This window comes from Acomys minous (genome assembly GCF_964271855.1).
Source record: "Acomys minous genome assembly, chromosome: 1".
Taxonomy (NCBI): Eukaryota; Metazoa; Chordata; class Mammalia; order Rodentia; family Muridae; genus Acomys; species Acomys minous.
Genome location: NC_140483.1, coordinates 154,607,472 through 154,624,087, shown reverse-complemented (window position 1 = coordinate 154,624,087; position 16,616 = coordinate 154,607,472). Strand labels below are relative to the sequence as shown.

Genomic DNA, 16,616 nt, shown 5'->3' with positions numbered 1-16,616 from the left:
GAGTGTATAACAGGGCCCCAGACCTTAGTAGGCCCTGACACCTTAGCACAATTGACTCCATGATGGAAGTGCCATTCAGGCTGTAAACACAGCATATAGCATCAGCTGCCAAAACTGAAACACACACACACACACACACACACACACACACACACACACACACACACGCCTAGTGCAACAAAGTCCATATTATTCTGGGAAAGTCTCAAAATGTGTTAAACTTGCTTTTTGGCTTCTGTCATTCTGCTTCTGGCTAACTGTTCTTGTAAACTGAAATATGTCAACCCATGAGCATGGATTTTGTGCTTAAAATCTCATCCTGAGAAAGGTTTGGTGCCACACTGAGATCCCAAACACCCAGTGTAGTTGATGGTGGCTAATAAAGACTTTCTATTGGCTTAAATCCATATTGAGCACATTTCTATGGTGGGCCCCACAACAAGAGGCCCAAGATGAAACTACCCCTGGCAGGCAGACAGGGGGGAGGGGCAAAACAGGGCCTTTTTTTTTTTTTTAACTATTTTGGGATTTCACTCAGTATAAAGCAGTTACCTAGTAAGCGAAATGCCCCAGTGCCCCAGGTTCCGTCTTTAAAAGAGGACTTCAGAAAAGATGGCAACATCTTAAATTTTTAGCGCCTGTGAGAAATCTCAGAGTGTAGAGAGAGACCCTGGTGGAGGGTAAGTCTGAAGAACTAATTGAATAGGTTCCCTGGATCCCACAAAGAGAAAACTCATTCTAGAGATTTATACTCTGGCTTCCACAAATCAACTCTCTCTCTCCCCCTGTGCATAAACATTAAATAAGTGAGTCATGATGATGCTGATGATGATGGTGATAATGATGATGATGGTGGTAAAATCTTTATTCCTTTTTGGCTTTTTAAAAAATTTATTCAGATTACATCTCAGTTGTTATCCCCTCACTTGTATCTTCCCGTTCCCCCCTTCCTTCCTATTCCCCTTTCCTATGCCTGTGACAGAAGGGGACGTCCTCCCCCACCATATGATCACAGCCTGTCAGGGCTCATCCTGGTGGCCTGCTTATCCTTCCTCTGAGTGCCACCAGGCCTCCCCACCAGGTGGAAGTGGTCAAATAGGGGACACCAGAGTTCCTGTCAGAGTCAGGCCCCACTCTCCACACAACTGTGGAGAATGTGCTGTCCATTGGCTAGATCTGAATAGGGGGTCTAGGTTTACTGCATGCATTCGCCTTGGTTGGTACAGTAGTTTGAGCAGAGCCGCCCTGGGTCCAGATCCGCCAGTCTTGATGGTCTTCTTCTTGAGTTCCAGGACCCTCTGGATCCTTCTACTTCCCCATTCTCCCATACCCCTCTCACCTGGAGTCCCAATAGGAAGTCCCAGCATCTGTCCCAATCCCCCACTAAATGAAGACTGTCAGAAGACATTCCTGTTGGACTAGTGTCCAATTAGAAGTGAGGATATGCCATGTGTATCTTTCCTTTTAAGACAAGTGCTTCGTGTAGCCCAAGCCAACCTCAAGATCATTCTGTAGACCAGGCTAGCCTTGAAAAGACTGCCTCCTACCTTCTGGGATTGGCCGCAGAGTCCCCACACTCATTTCGCTTTCAAACAGGAGTGTTAAGTCAATAAAGAGAAGCAATGCATTTGTAACAATCTCATCACCTCTGCCCCACTGCAAATCCTAACTGGGGAATGAAGGTTGTGTAAGTCTTGTTCTTTGCCCAGAACCAACAGAGCCGAGCACCTCGATTGTACATATTTACATATTTTAAAAGTCTACATAAGAACTGTTGAGTGGATGCAACACATGTCAAGCGATGCACTGAGAAGTCGTTTTAATAGCTGTGCAATTCTGCTGAAATGTCTTCACCAAAGCTGGGCTCCCACTAGGAGTGATGTGTCTGCTTACTGCCTCTTCCCTTTTTTTGTCCATTTTTGTTCAAAGAATTTATGCTATGTCCCAGCGGGCAAATGTTTTCTCCCTTTTAAACTGGCTTTTCTTTCACTGTAGGATTCGTCATCCTGCCTCCCAGGTTTCCTAGGCAACTGAAATTGGAAAACCCTTTGGAAAAGCAATTCCAAGTTCTGTAACAGAACTCCCAGGGTGAAACCTCCCTGCGCCTCCGGAGTTTCAGTTCTGGGGTGCGTGATCCGCGCAGCAGTTCCCCTCCACACTCGGGATTCGTCGCAGCTTCAGGACCCTGGAGTAAGCAGTAGCCCATCCTGCACAGTGATTCCAGAGGCGTCCGAGCCTCCGCTGTACGGCGGGGTCCATGCTAAGATGGCCGCGCCCACAAGGAATCTCCGCAAGGCGCGGCCATGGAAGCCGCGGGACCCTCTGAAGCGGTGCTCCGGGTGGCCGCCATGTCGGCCCCTGACTCCGACCAGGTCCTGACAAAGCCAGAGGCAGTGAGCCGGAGGAGTGCGCAAACAGCGGACTAAGCCTGGCGTTCGGGGGAGATGGCCGCATCCGAGCCGGCAGACAGAGATGCGGTGAGGGCTGTAAGGCTTTGTGGGAGGCTTGGCTGTCAGTGATTGGAGGGTGAATGGGGTCTGTGAAGACAAGAGCTGAGAATCTGTGGCGTCGATGTTGAATAGTCTTTTGGGAGGCCGGGGTCGGTATTACGGGCATATGGAGTATTTAGGTATACGGATATAATGCCCGTGGTATTAGAGGGATATGGAGTCGAGGATTGCTGTACTTTTAGGAAATCGGTGTTTTGACGGATCTGCCTAGATAGTGCTGTTTGGGGGGAGGGGAGGCGGCTGTGTCGGTCACAGTGCTTGAGCCTGCGTCTGGAAAGCTAGCAAGATCAGAAATGGGGGGGAGGGGGGGGAGGCGGCTTTGTGATGTATTAGAGATGGAGAAGCCCCGTAAGGATTAGGATTTAGACTGGCATTACAGGTAACTGAGGATTACAGGCCGGAGTGTCAGAAGAGCAACGCTGAGTTTCAGAGAATCTGCTGATTCCGAATATGTGAGGATCAGAGGCCCCTTGGAGGGGAGGGGGGTGGGGAATCAGTGATGGTGGTATTTCTAGAAGTCTCCTCAGCAGGGTCTTTCAGAGTCGGTGTTTTGTGTGCTGTAATGGGTAATAGGGAGCCGGGGGCTAATGGGGAGGATAATAGTTTGTAGAATACGAAGAGACACTTATCCTGAAGTGCCTATTGGAATGGCAGCTTGTCATCCGGGAAGAAGAGGTATCAATAGTCCTAACTGACCCGTTAGTGATGGGGTTCTTGGTTGAATTATTAATATTTATTAAAGGTCCTTTAGGATCCTGTGGCTAAGGATTCTGAGGTCAAGAGTTTGTGAGCTTGCAGGGTGTAATGGTAGATGGTTCTGTGAGGTCACTGGCTGGAGTTCAGTGGAGGGTAGTGACTGGTCTGTGAAGAATGCTAACTGGGAATTGGGCTGTGCAGAGGACACGCTTGTGAAGGTTAGTTAGTGACTGAGGGATATTTGGGTGTCAGCGGATGCAAAACTGTGGAGTAGGACTATGGGCTGAGCACCTGCCTTATGCCAGGGAATGGTTTAAGTCGCAACACACAGGGCCAGCCTGCCTTCTAGTGTCTTGAATTCGAGGAGCGGTGTAAATAAATACTCCAGGCAACAGTTACCGCTATGAAGAAAGTAGAAGAAGAGAACGTGGTAGAGAATCAAGGTTGCGAGTGTGAGCTGGTCAGGTTAATCTTTTGAAGAAGTGGCCGCTGATTTGAAGGCAATGGCAGGCCCGTGGTTAATGCAGAGCGCCAAAGAGCATTCAAAGAAGGGAAAGAAAAATGCCAATTGCTAAAGTCTCAAGAGAGGAATCAACTCCTTGTCATACTGAAGTATTATGGCCGGAACACACACATACACACCCAGGGAAAGCAGGCAGCTGTGAGACCGGTGGCAGAAAGCAGATGATGTTAGATCGTATCTGCTGGTGTTGGATTTGGGTTTTATTCTAATTTCAGCAAGGAAACCACTGGGTTTAAGCAAGGAAGTGATTTGTTCTGACTGACACGTCAGAAAGAGCATATCATGGCTGCTCCATGGAAGGTGATGAACCACAGGAAACATAGGTAGCAAGCTCAGAAATGTATTGCTATGGTCAAAGTCAAGAGATGATGGCGACGACTTGGAGTTATGCTGGAAGAACGAAATCGCGATCAGAGCGCAGCCCGGTGTGAGCTCATAGGGCTTTTATTGGTGAATTAATATGGACAGAGAGATTGAGATCTAGACCTTCGGCTTCAGGAAACGGAGTCTAGGCTTTTCTTATAGGCCAGCAGCTGGTCCTGATAACACCCAGTGCCTAGCAAAAACCTCTTTGGGCCTTTGCTGGAGCTTCCCAACACATCTCATATGTCCATATGCTCACCCTCCTGGAGGAGTTAGGTGTGCTTTGTGCGACTCACCCGTGTCTGCTTACATCCTGATTTCCCTCCTCCCTTACTGATGAACTGATTTGCTTTGTGTCCTTTAGCGGTAATGAACCGTGGCTGTGCCTACAGTTACATGCAGAGCCTCGTCCTTCTTCCTGTTGAAGCACTGACCCGTAGAAGGCTAACGTATTAAAAGCTGGCGGGTCTGTAAACAGACTTGAGAGGATGGACATGGTTAAGAAAGGTGGAAGCAGTCCTCTCCATCTCCCACTAGCCCCTAAGGTACATAAGCCACGGAGAAAAATTAAAGGCAGCCTCCGCTTGAGATCCCTATGAAGAAGAGGGGGGGGGAAGGGCGTGGATTTTATTTAAGGTCACCGGAGAGGGTGGAGCTGGAGTTTGCTGACAAGAGACTAGGGGTTTCTGTACTGGCTATTGGCGATTGGGGGTTAATCAGATTAGAGATTTGGGGACTTGTGGGAGGTGATAGATCAGTGAGTCTTGTGGTCCTCATGAGAACCCGTGGGGCATGTGACTGGGAGGGTCTGCTGACCTTTGGCTTTGGGGAGTTGTTGAGTTAGAATAAGTCAAGTGATTAGGGAGGCTGTACTGGGCTGGGGGTCGGGAGGGCAGTTGGCAGTCAGTGTTGGGGATTGTTAACGCAGACTGGAAGTCTGTGAGGTAGATAGAGGTTGGTGACATATTCGAGTCACACATTGCTGGTCTGAGAGGGTGAGGGATTACCTTTAAATGTTAAGTAAGCACATTTAAATGTGTATTGCGGCCAGGCATGGTGGTATGGTAGTGCACTCCTGTAATCCAGCAGTCTGTGGTGGGGGTGGGGGGGTGAGAAAGGGGGAGGCAGAGGCAGGTGGATCTCTGTGAGTTTGAGGCCAGCCTGGCCTACAAAATTAGTCCAGGACAGCCAAGGCAACACAAAGAAACCCTGTCTTGGAGAGAGGAAAAAAAAAAGGATATTATAGTCAATAGTGGGTAGTTGAGGTAAAAACCAATTCTGCTGTTTTAATCACTCTGGAATGTGAGGATTAAGAAATACGAGATTGAATAAGAGTATCACAGGGATCAATAACATTCCAAGATGTTATCTGTGGCTTTTACCCAGAAGGAATGGGAGCAGCTGGGACCTGTGCAGAAACGCCCGCACACGGATGAGACGCTAGAGAACTGCAGTAGTCCAGGCTCAGTGGGTAAGGATGGTCCCCGTCACCCAGACCGTGTTCATGGCAATTGCTTCTTTCTCATGCCCTTGATGCTGTTTTGTTTTGTTTTGGTGGTGGTGGTGGTATTGGAAGTGGTGGGTGGGTCAAGGAGTTTTAATCCATTTTCAGTACTAGGAAGGACACTTGTACCACTGCCTCCAAAAGGGAAGGTCTACTCAGTTGATGTACACGGGCATCCTTAGCTGCAAAACACAGGAAGCCACATATGTTCATTAGCCTTGAAAGGCCCTGAAGTGCAAACACTGGGGCTTGATTTCTAACATAGTTGGCCCAACACTCAGTTTCTACCATCTCTTATGACTAGGAAATGAAGATCCAAAACAAGGCATGGTCTCTCAGTTGGAGAAAGAAGAGTCCTCGTTGGAAAGGGGGCAAAAAAACAACCCAAGTAGTCTGAACAAAATAGCAAGGCCCAAGAAGACAGGAGCCAATGCAAGTAAGTGTTTATTTAGTTTCTTGATGGTAAGTGTGGAATCCTTCAAAGAGTAATTTGTATGTTTTCATTAGGGCAGGTGATGCAGCTCAGTATAGACAGTGAAAACTCACAAGGATCAAGATTTAACCCCAATGTGAAATTTTTTTTTCTTTTCTTAAAAGTCCTAGGTTTCCTTTCTTAACCAGCAAATAGAAGGAAAAACAAAACAAACAACAAACAAAACCCCAGAATCTCTCAGGAGAAAAAGAATTCAAATTATAGATATTTTCTACCTTGGAGATTCTTTTTGTGGGTTGGTTTCGTGTTTTTCAAGTCAGGGTTTCTCTGTGTAACCTTGGCTGTCCTGGACTCACTTTGTAGACCAGGGTGGCCTCAAACTTACAGCAGTCCCTGCTTCTGCCTCTGGAGTGCTGGGATTAAAGGCCTGTGCCACCACACGTGCTAATATCTTTTTTTCTGTAAACCTGTTCAGCTGAGCTCTTATCTTATGGATAAAAAAAAAAAAACAGGTGAGTGGAGCCACTTAATTGTAGGCAGCATTTGCTACTTTGTGCGTTCCTTTTTCTTTCTTCTACCCTTACTATCTCTCACACTAGAGAGGAGAGAAAAAAGGATAGAGAGGAAAGGGGGTCAGAATTATCATTAGATGCTTCCTGCTGATTAGGGTGTCAAGTTCCTTGGGGGGAGTTTGATCTTCATCACTAGAGTATCTATCACCACTCCACCACCACCACCACTTCCTCCTCCTCCTCCTCCTCCTCCTCCTCGTTTCTTCTTTGTGCCGGACTACTTAACAAACAGCAACCAACATCATCCAAACACCAACCAGCTAACAACAGGCCACCCTGCCTCTCAGGGCCCTAGCATTAATATATCCTCTGAAAAGTTCCCAGAATTCTAAACTTCACACACTCACAGAAACTATCTACAGCTGGCAAAGCCATGCCCCTGCTAGAGCATGAGGCAAATAATAGTCACCTGCTGTAAAAGAGCCTCATACTCTCATACCTGGGATTAAGACAAAACCATATCCCCATAACATTTCTGTGTTTTTTAAAGAAACAAAAATTACACACTTCTCCTCACTGGACTTAAGAAGCCCTAATGCCACTGCCTGGATGTGGCACCTGTCCAGTCCGGCTCACTTTCAAATGGACAGAGCAAGCCATGTGGCTCAGAGGGGCATTGCATGCACAGTCTCTCCACAAGATAGGTGCTGCAATTCAAGTAGCCTTGCTCCCGGGGAGCCCGAGAGGCACCATCTTCCATAAAGAGCAAGAGTACAAGCTGTACATTCTGACTGTGATGGAGGAAAAGTTGAAAACCAGGGCTCTGAGCCCACAGTAACCGATTCCTTCACCTAGCCCCCCCCCTTTTCCTACCCATGTGCCCATTGCTCAGCTTTCAGTCTCATTCCTGTTTACCACGTTTAAAAAAGAATCCCCTCTTAATATCCTCAACTTTGCTCCTGCCCTCTACCCACACACCAGTTCCCTAATGAGTCATATTTTCTCCTAACGAATTCAGACATTCGTAGGTCAGTCTTCTTTCTGCATCTCTGGGAATGATGTCCCTGCCCCTAATGGTTTTGTTTCCTTTAACTACAAAACTCCCGGGACCTGTGTTGTGTAAGAGATCATCACGCCCTTCATCCTTAATTCTTGTGATGATTTGAATGAGACGCCCCACAGTCTCAGGCATTTGAATGTTTGGTACCCAGTAGGCTTAGGAGGTGTGGCCTGTTCTTGCTTACAGTTGGAGAGGTGAGCTCTTAGCTTCCTGCTCCATCTGTCTCCCTGACCGACTCTTATCTCTCTGAAACCACAAGCTGCCCTCCCACCTGACCCCTATGCCTCTATCATGGCGCTTTATCGCAACAGGAAAGTAACCAATACAATCTCTACTTGCCCTCTAGTGCATATGTCAATAGCTTTGATTAGCCTTAAATTAACTTGTTTTTAAATGGGTGAGGTCACCCACCAGCTTCCCTGGTGCCTATGATCCGTTAAGGTCACATCTCCTTATGTTCCAGTCCTCTATTTCATCACTTCCAAAATATCCCCCGTTATGCAAACGCAAGCTAAGTTTTCTACATGGGCAGCCTCTACATGGACACCCCTGGGACATCGTTCCTTTTTATTGGAGCTGCTTGTAGGAAGTTTTCTTGAGAGTCAGATATGGGAGGTTTCATCTTTACTAGTTAGAGGCTCCCTCCATCTTCCCTGTTTTAGCCTTGTGTTCTATCATCCTCTTGTCAAGTCTCCCCCCTCCCCCCGCCCTTTTTTTGTCACTGACATTACAGGAGTCAGGTTTATCTTTTCCAGTTCTTAGGAGGGTTTGATGAGCTGACTTTTCTTTTCTTTTTTTTATTTTTTATTTTTTTAAGATTTATTTATTATTATGTATACAGTGATCTGCTTGCATGTACTCCTGCAAGCCAGAAGAGGGCGCCATATCACATTACAGATGGTTATGAGCCACCATGTGGTTGCTGGGAATTGAACTCAGGACCTTCGGAAGAGCAGGCGGCGCTCTTAACCACTGAGCCATCTCTCCAGCCCAAGCTGACTTTTCTTATAGTTACTCATAAGCATTACATATTTGCTGGCCCTAGTGAGATACACACTTCAGTTTCTGAAGTTACATTTGTTTGTTTGTTTGTTTGTTTTTCGAGACAGGGTTTCTCTGTGTAGCCTTGACTCTCTTGGACTCACTTTGTAGACCAGGCTGGCCTTGAATTCACAGCAATCCACCTGCCTCTGCCTGCGAAGTGCTGGGATTAATTGGTTTCTCTTTAAATTCAAAATTCTTGTTGCTGTCTCAAATTAAGAAAATGATTTTTCCTGGCGTGGGGGGCGGTGAGTTCACACCTTTGATCTCAGCACTCAGGAGGCAGAGGCAGGCAGATCTATGTGGAAAAGGGGCCAGTCTGGTCTATAGCGTGAGTTCCAGGACAGCCAGGGCTACACAAAGAACCATGTCTTGAAAAACCAAATGGAAAGAGGAGGGAGAGAAAATGATTTTAACCGTAATCAATTATTATCCTATCACACTCCAGTCTGCCGTGACATGATCTTGTTACATGCGAGCACTGTGATTTACATTCTCTTCATGGTGACTCTTTCTTTTCATGCTAGCTCTGTCTTTGGGGGGAGCTGATATCAGTTGTGACAGCTCAATCCAACCCTGTAAGAAGTTTGTTATGGGGCTGGGGAGCTGGCTCAGTTTGTAAAGTACTGGCCACACAAGCATAAACCTGAGCTCAGATCCTCAACCCCTATGTAAGAAGCTGTGCCTGATGATGTACACTGTGGTCCTACCACCAAGGAGGAAGAGACAGGAGCCTGGCACTTGATGGCCGGTGTGTCTAGGCAACTGGTGAGCTCTGGGTTTGGTGAGAAACCTTCCTGCAAAAATAGTAGCAACAACAACAATAACAATATGAAGAAAACAGGCATAGCTTGATGTCAAACTGGCTTCCACATGCGTGGGCACATGCAGCTGTGCACACGTATGCAAACGAACATGGACACACACAGGCAGAGATTGTTTTAATGTTACATGTCAAGAGAACAGGTGTGTGAATTTAGATCTTGCCTGATAGTTTTCATAAATGTTCCATAATTATTATGATATGTTAGTTTATTATTGAAAGAAAAGGAGCCTTTTATTGGACTTAAAGGGGGAAATGTTGACATAATGTTCTTGTGGACTGTGTACAGTTTACCCTTGTTCATTCAAATGCTGACTTTTCCACCCCACTCTCTGAATCAATCATGACATTGCATTGTGATGTTTATTCTAAGTATCTCCTGTTTCAAGCTTGTGTAAACATGTCACCATTTGTTTTCTGTGGTGCTAATAAAGCAAACTAGCCAATCCTGAACACTAATGGAGAATAGGGTGGGACATCCTGATCCAGTGAGGGGAGGAAAAAGACAAGGAAGGAGAGGATGGAGCCATGTGGAGACCAGGAAACATCAGGAGAAATGAACCTGGCCTGGGAGATAGTTTAAAAGCAAGTATAAAGTGGGAAAACAGAATGGAAGGAAACTATACTAGCATGGAGGTTTAGGATGGAACAATTATTGTGCAGCATTGTGCTATATGCTAATTAGAGAGAGAGAGATAGAGGGAGAGGAAGGAGTGGAGAGAGAAGAGGAGAGAAGAAAGAACAGGCATATGTAAGCTCCGAACTTTTTCAATCTTACTTTATTTGGGGTCCTTTAATGCTTATTCCTCCCTTTCAACTCACTTACCCTAGATAGGAGAGAAAAGAGAACTGGAGAAGTAGACCTTTTTAGACTTATTTCCACTCTTCATGGCTAGGATTTCAGCAGACCCATTAAACAGCAAACCAACAATTCAGCAAAGGTGACTTCAGCAGCAGCAGCCAGAACCTGGAACCTTGCAGCGTTCTCTGGAGTGTTTCTCTCTAGGAGAGTCTCAAAACAGTGGAGCGATGAATAGTCAAACAATAGGAAATGATGCCAAGACCAAAAAGTCCAACCTCTTGTTTTGGCCTCATATATCCTCTCAGAGTCTGTACTAGGATGTTAATCAGTTGGCAAAAACCATGCCCGTACAAGAGGCAGTTCCTCTTCTAGTAGACAAACATCATGTGTCCCCTCACAAGTCTGGTTCACATCCCACACTTGGGATCAAAACAAAAACATGTTTACATCATCCACTACAGGTTTAAGTCTTGATCCTTCCTTTTAAGAAGGAAATTTGTGCCTGTCTTCCCCAGCATCAGCATCAGTGGGCATCAGAAGATTTGTCCTTCTTATGCTACCTGGAGAGTCCTGTATATCCCAGGGTGCTGTGTCTCTTAAGAATCCCTGGATGAAAAAGCAATTAACTTCTCTGGACTAACTTCCACCAAACCTGTCACTGTCTCTTTCCCTCTGTCTCTGTCTGCCCCCCCCCCCGTCTCTGTCTGTCTCTGTCTCTATCTCTCTGTCTCTGTCTTTCTGTCTCTCTGTCTCTCTCTGTCCTTCTCTGTCTCTGTCTCTGTCTCTGTCTCTGTCTCTGTCTCTCTCTCTCTCTCTCTCTCTCTCTCTCTGTCTCTCTCTCTCTCTCTCTCTCTCTCTTCCTCTCTCTTGTTTTTTGAAATGAGTCTTTATCCTATAGCCATGGCTTGTCTGGAACTCACAGAGATCTGCCTGTCTCCACCTCATGAGTTCTGGGACTAAAGGTGTGTGCCACCAAACCCCCATCAGAAACCAAATCTCTTAAATGCCATCTATAAAAGCTAGAATCTCAGCCATTGGTTCAGATACCATTATTTTCTCTATATAAAGTTATTTTATCACTCCTACATATTTCTCTCTTTAAATGATTTCCCCACTCCATTTTCATTCAGAGAGCTGGTTGGGGGGGTAGTCTTTGAGTGTCAATGTGGGGGCGGGAGGATCTTAAGAGGAAAGGAGGGATGTTTTCAGAAGATGTCTCTAAACACATACTGTGCAGTGTGCAGGAGAGAAAACATGATTAAGTACTTACACCTGAAAACAAACTTAAAGTTGATAATCCACTGTTACAGTGATGACAGGAACAAAGGTATATACTAGATAGCAAACTTGAAAAATAGGGGTAGGTGTGCATTGTAAACCCGGATGGTGCAAAGCATTCCCCAAGCTCATTGCTCGGAATTTCATGACTTTAGAAAGCATCGGGGAAGTTAGCGTAACTACAGGGCTGTGGGTTGTTTATTAAGAATGTTCTTTTCACATTGCTCATGGATGAGAACAGTGGAGCATCCTTCCCTGCTTAGGGCCTCAGTCATCCACTGGTTCCTGCATTCTCCATGTTAGATGTATTCTCTATTTCAGTTTATTTTAGCTAGCGTTAGAAAATAGAGGGCTTTACTGACGAGTGCATCAGACTCCACCAGGAACAAGAACTGGCCACTTAGAGGTCACAGGGGATTGAAATGATTCACACTGTGCTCTTGAGGACAAGCGGTCCTACATTTCTGCTTCTTTCCACGTGTGAATGCTTTATCCTTTGTACTAAAGAGCTTTTCATTACATAGGATAAGTATGGCTTTTGTAGCACTTACATTATGCCATCTTAAATTTAATCACAAGGTGGAGATGAGTAATGCCTTACTATGTAGCCCAGGCTGACCCCAAACTTTTAAGAATCCTCTTCTTTCAGCTTCCTCAGTACTGGAATTAACAGGCATGTGCCACCTTACCTGGCAATAACCATAAAGTCTTTTAATTTAATGCATCGATTCTTCGGTATTCCTTGTGTCTTTTCACCTTCTATCTGAGGTTACAAGATCCTATTTCTAAGCACACAAGTCTTTTCCTAATGACTACTACCAGTTTTCTTTCCCCTGGTTTTACTACAGCTTTCTTCCCTTCAAGTCCAAGAGCATTGGGACATTCGTTCTTGATGCTTATTTTACATTTGGATTTTGGGGTTAAATAAGTATTCAACCCCAAACAGGGCATTTCATTAGGAAACTTATAAAGAACTTCAGTGGCAGGACAAAAATTCACAAGACTGTCTCATTAAATTCTATTTTAGAAGTCCAACAAGATGGTGAGCCGATGGAGGAAAAACAGAGCCCTTACAGCAAACCCATTGAGGAAGCTACAGTAAAGAAGAAAAGTTCAACTAGTAAGAAAAGCAACAAGTGTGCTTTAGTGGAGAAAAAAAATGTCAGTACAAAACATCTTTCTTCAAAAAGAAGATGTCTTAAATCCAATTTGTATGGAAAGAACTTGAATCTGAGTTTAGGCTTACCTGGTCAGATTGTAAAGTCTACAAAAAAGAAACCTAATACAACTAAAGAACACAGGAAGTCATCTGACACAAGCAAAGATGAAATTTCAGCTAGAAAGAAATGTGAGAGAATACCCAACAAGTCATCAGGTAAAGGTGACAAAAATCAACCTGGCAAGAAATGTGAGAAAGTATGCCATCATAGGTCGTCCTATACTAAGGAAGACAAAATTCAGACTAGAGAGAAGCAGAAATCAGCCAGCTGTAGTTCATCATCTACTAAGCCTGACAAAGCTCCAGCTTCTGGAAAACCTTATGAATGTAGTGAATGTGGGAAGGTCCTCAGCCATAAACAAGGACTCACTGACCATCAAAGAACTCACACCGGGGAGAAACCATATGAATGCAATGAGTGTGGGATAGCTTTTAGCCAAAAGTCCCACCTTGTTGTACATCAGAGAACACACACTGGGGAAAAACCCTATGAGTGTGATCAGTGTGGCAAAGCTCACGGTCATAAGCATGCCCTCACTGACCACCTAAGAATCCATACTGGAGAAAAACCCTATGAATGTAATGAATGTGGGAAAACCTTTAGGCACAGCTCAAATCTTATGCAACATGTGCGATCTCACACAGGTGAGAAGCCTTATGAGTGTAAGGAATGTGGCAAATCCTTTAGGTATAACTCATCTCTTACTGAGCATGTGAGAACACACACAGGTGAAATACCATATGAGTGCAATGAGTGTGGCAAAGCCTTTAAGTATAGTTCATCTCTGACTAAACACATGCGAATTCATACAGGTGAGAAACCATTTGAATGTAAGGAATGTGGGAAAACTTTTAGCAAAAAGTCACACCTGGTTATACATCAGAGAACTCACACAAAAGAGAAACCTTATAAATGTGTGGTGTGTGGAAAAGCCTTTGGACATAGTTCATCTCTTACTTATCACATGAGAACTCACACAGGTGACTGTCCCTTTGAATGTAATCAGTGTGGTAAGGCCTTTAAGCAAATCGAAGGCCTTACTCAACACCAGAGAGTCCATACCGGGGAGAAGCCCTATGAATGTGGTGAATGTGGGAAAGCCTTTAGCCAAAAGGCACACCTTGTTGTACATCAGAGAACTCATACAGGGGAGAAACCCTTTGAATGTAATGAATGTGGAAAAGGCTTCAATGCAAAATCCCAGCTTGTTATACACCAGAGAGCCCACACTGGAGAGAAACCCTATGAATGTGGTGAATGTGGTAAAGCCTTCAAACAAAATGCTTCTCTTACCAAACATATAAAAAGCCATTCAGAAGAGCAATGTCATGAGAGTAACTAATGCAGGAAGTCTGACAATTGACTGCTTTGGTCTTGGTTAATGTTTAAAGATGTCCTCAATATGATGAATGTTAGGAAATCATTTCTTGTTACACAGGAGACGATTTGAATATGGACCTTTACATAGAGCAATGGATGTTAATAAAATTTAAACCTGATCCTAACCCTTTACAGAAAATATTGTATTTTTACACTGGTTATACATAATCTCCATATTTGGATTAAAATGTTAAATTTTAAACTTTTTGAATAAGGAGCCGAGGAGATATTATAATCAGTAAAATGCTTGGTAAGCAAATATGGGGGCCTGAATTCCGTCCCTAGAATCCATGTAAAAAGCTAGATGTGGTGGAAAAGTTGAGACAGGAGAGTCCCTGAGGCAACCTGGCTAGCCAGACTAGCCTAATGTGTAAGCCCTGGGTCACAGGGAGAAATCCTGTTTTAAAAACAAGGTACAGGGCTCCTGAGAAATAATACTCAAGGTTGACACGTGTGTATCCCCCCCCCAACACACACTTGTGAAAATGTTAACTAATTAGAGCAACAAACATGAAGTAATTCATGAATTTTTTAGGTTCTGTGTACTTAGGCAGCACAGTTAGTGTTTGATTTGCATTTATGCTTATTGCATACTTGCTGCCCTGTGTGAAAAACAGCGTAGTGGTCCCCTCTAGTGTTATCTCGCTTTGTTAATGTCTTTGTTAGCTTCTGCATCAGTAGAAAACTCTGGGGTTTGGGTTTGATTTGGTTTGGTGTTTTGGTTTGTTTGAGACATCATCTCACTCTGTAGTCCTGGCTGGCCTGGAACTTGCTATGTAGACCAGGCTGACCTTGAACTCATAAAAAATATGCCTGTCTTTGCTTCCCAAGTGCTGGAATTAAAGACTTCAATAGAAAACTTTAAGGAGCTTTGTCTAGATATTCATAAGAGGTTAATAAAAATTGGGGGGAAACAGCTGAATGCCGTGGTAGTGAATGAAACTCGTCACATTGTTAAATATAAAAAATAGGTTGTTGAACAGAACATAGTGTATTTTCATTGTGGAAAAAGTGTGTTTGTCTGTCTTTTTCTGTCCCTCTCTGTGTACACATATATGAATTTATACTCATATATTTGTATATTAATAGACTTGTTTTTTTAATCCAGAAGAAAACTAATAGTGGCTACCACTGAACACAGGAGTGCAGGATTGAGGTCTGACATTTTTATCATGTACATGTATTTTATTCAAATATATTAAAGTACTTTTATATGCACACATATAGTTTGAACATAGTTTAAAAATACAGCTGAGTCTATTCCACAGTGTTGTTTGACAAGTGATATAAGGTATCTATTCACATTTTGAACAATAAATTTGAGGTATATGGCATTAACCTTGATACTGAATTCACAAAGATTTTCCTACTGAACACAGGTTTTGCTTATATAAATGACTCATAATTGTAATGGTATTTTATTTCTCTTGTTTGCTATTAAAAATTGTAGATGAGTCCTGGTCACAGATGAATGAAAGTGGTATTTATTTCATATTCAGAGGGCTAACCAACAAATGTCTTAGCCCTTCATACCCTGTTCTTGCCCAGTGGCAGATATGGTTGATAGGTCACTCACTCAACTTCTCACAGAGTCTGCTTCAGAATGTTTGTCAAGAACACATTCCAGAAGGTACTGTGCATCAGTTTGACTTTGTTCAGGAGACCTGTCTACCACTGCATATTGTATTAGCTAGGGTCTATTACAGTGATAAAACACCACGACCAACTAAAGCAACTTGGGTAGAAAATGGTTTGTTTCATCTCGAAGCTTACAGTTCATTACCCAGGGCAGGAACTGAAGGCAGGAACCTAGTGGTAGGAACGGAGGCAGAGCCCATAGAGGAGCACTGCTTACTCGCTTGCTTCTCATAGCGCGCTCAGCCTGCTTTATTGTGCATACATCTATCAGGCCTGGGGTGGCGACTCCCACATCTACCATCAAACAAGAAAATGCACCACAGGCCATTCTAGTGGGGGTGTTTTCTCAACTGAGTTTCCCTCACATGCTCACAATCCTAGCACTTAGGAAACTGAATCAAGAAAATCACAACGCGGAAGCAAACTTTGAAGTCGAAACAAAACAAAACAAAAAACAATAACAACAAACAGGACCTTTGGCTGGAGAGATGGCTCAGTCATTAAAAGGCTAGGCTCACAACCAAAAGTATAAGCTCAGTTCCCAGCACCCACAGCTGTCTCTCTAGCCAAAACAAAACAAGAAAGCAGGCCCCATCTCACTCCTTGGCAAAGAAAATATTTGGTTATGCTACCTTTTATATTTTCATAGCATACTCACTGACTCCTACCTCAAAACAGCCATGTTAGAACTCGCCTAGTGTTACTCAGTTCCACTCAGTATTTTATCTACAAGGTATTCTAGCATAATAAACAAATTGGTGATTAAACAATCTCTGCAAATAAATTCATTCTTGCTCTTCCTAAAGTGCTTATTTCAGAGAACAGTAAAGTAT

General features: G+C 44.1%; 1 protein-coding gene across 6 annotated transcripts; it reads left to right on the top strand.

Annotated features, from left to right (window-relative positions):
- Positions 1-1,612: 1,612 nt before the first annotated feature.
- ZFP37 (ZFP37 zinc finger protein) lies at positions 1,613-15,609 on the top strand. 6 transcript variants are annotated; one of them, XM_084793439.1, is made up of 5 exons: positions 1,615-2,477; positions 4,457-4,637; positions 5,482-5,563; positions 5,901-6,032; positions 12,573-15,609. In XM_084793439.1, exons 2-5 carry the CDS (start codon positions 4,581-4,583, stop codon positions 14,105-14,107), a joined length of 1,806 nt encoding a protein of 601 aa, XP_084649565.1. In that variant the 5' UTR covers positions 1,615-2,477; positions 4,457-4,580; the 3' UTR covers positions 14,108-15,609. The 6 variants fall into 6 exon arrangements, with proteins under 6 accessions (XP_084649567.1, XP_084649566.1, XP_084649565.1 ...); XM_084793436.1 differs by having other exon boundaries at positions 1,616-2,477; positions 5,479-5,563; XM_084793438.1 differs by lacking the exon at positions 1,615-2,477 and adding an exon at positions 2,548-2,599 and having other exon boundaries at positions 5,479-5,563.
- The last annotated feature ends 1,007 nt before the right edge of the window (positions 15,610-16,616 follow it).

Bases quoted from the DNA above. Each gene is read 5' to 3' on its own strand.
- ZFP37 (XM_084793436.1), top strand. From the start codon at position 4,581: ATGGACATGGTTAAGAAAGGTGGAAGCAGTCCTCTCCATCTCCCACTA. The intron at 5,564-5,900 runs GTAAGGATGGTC...TCTTATGACTAG, and splicing joins CAGTAGTCCAGGCTCAGTGG to GAAATGAAGATCCAAAACAA. The intron at 6,033-12,572 runs GTAAGTGTTTAT...ATTCTATTTTAG, and splicing joins GAAGACAGGAGCCAATGCAA to AAGTCCAACAAGATGGTGAG.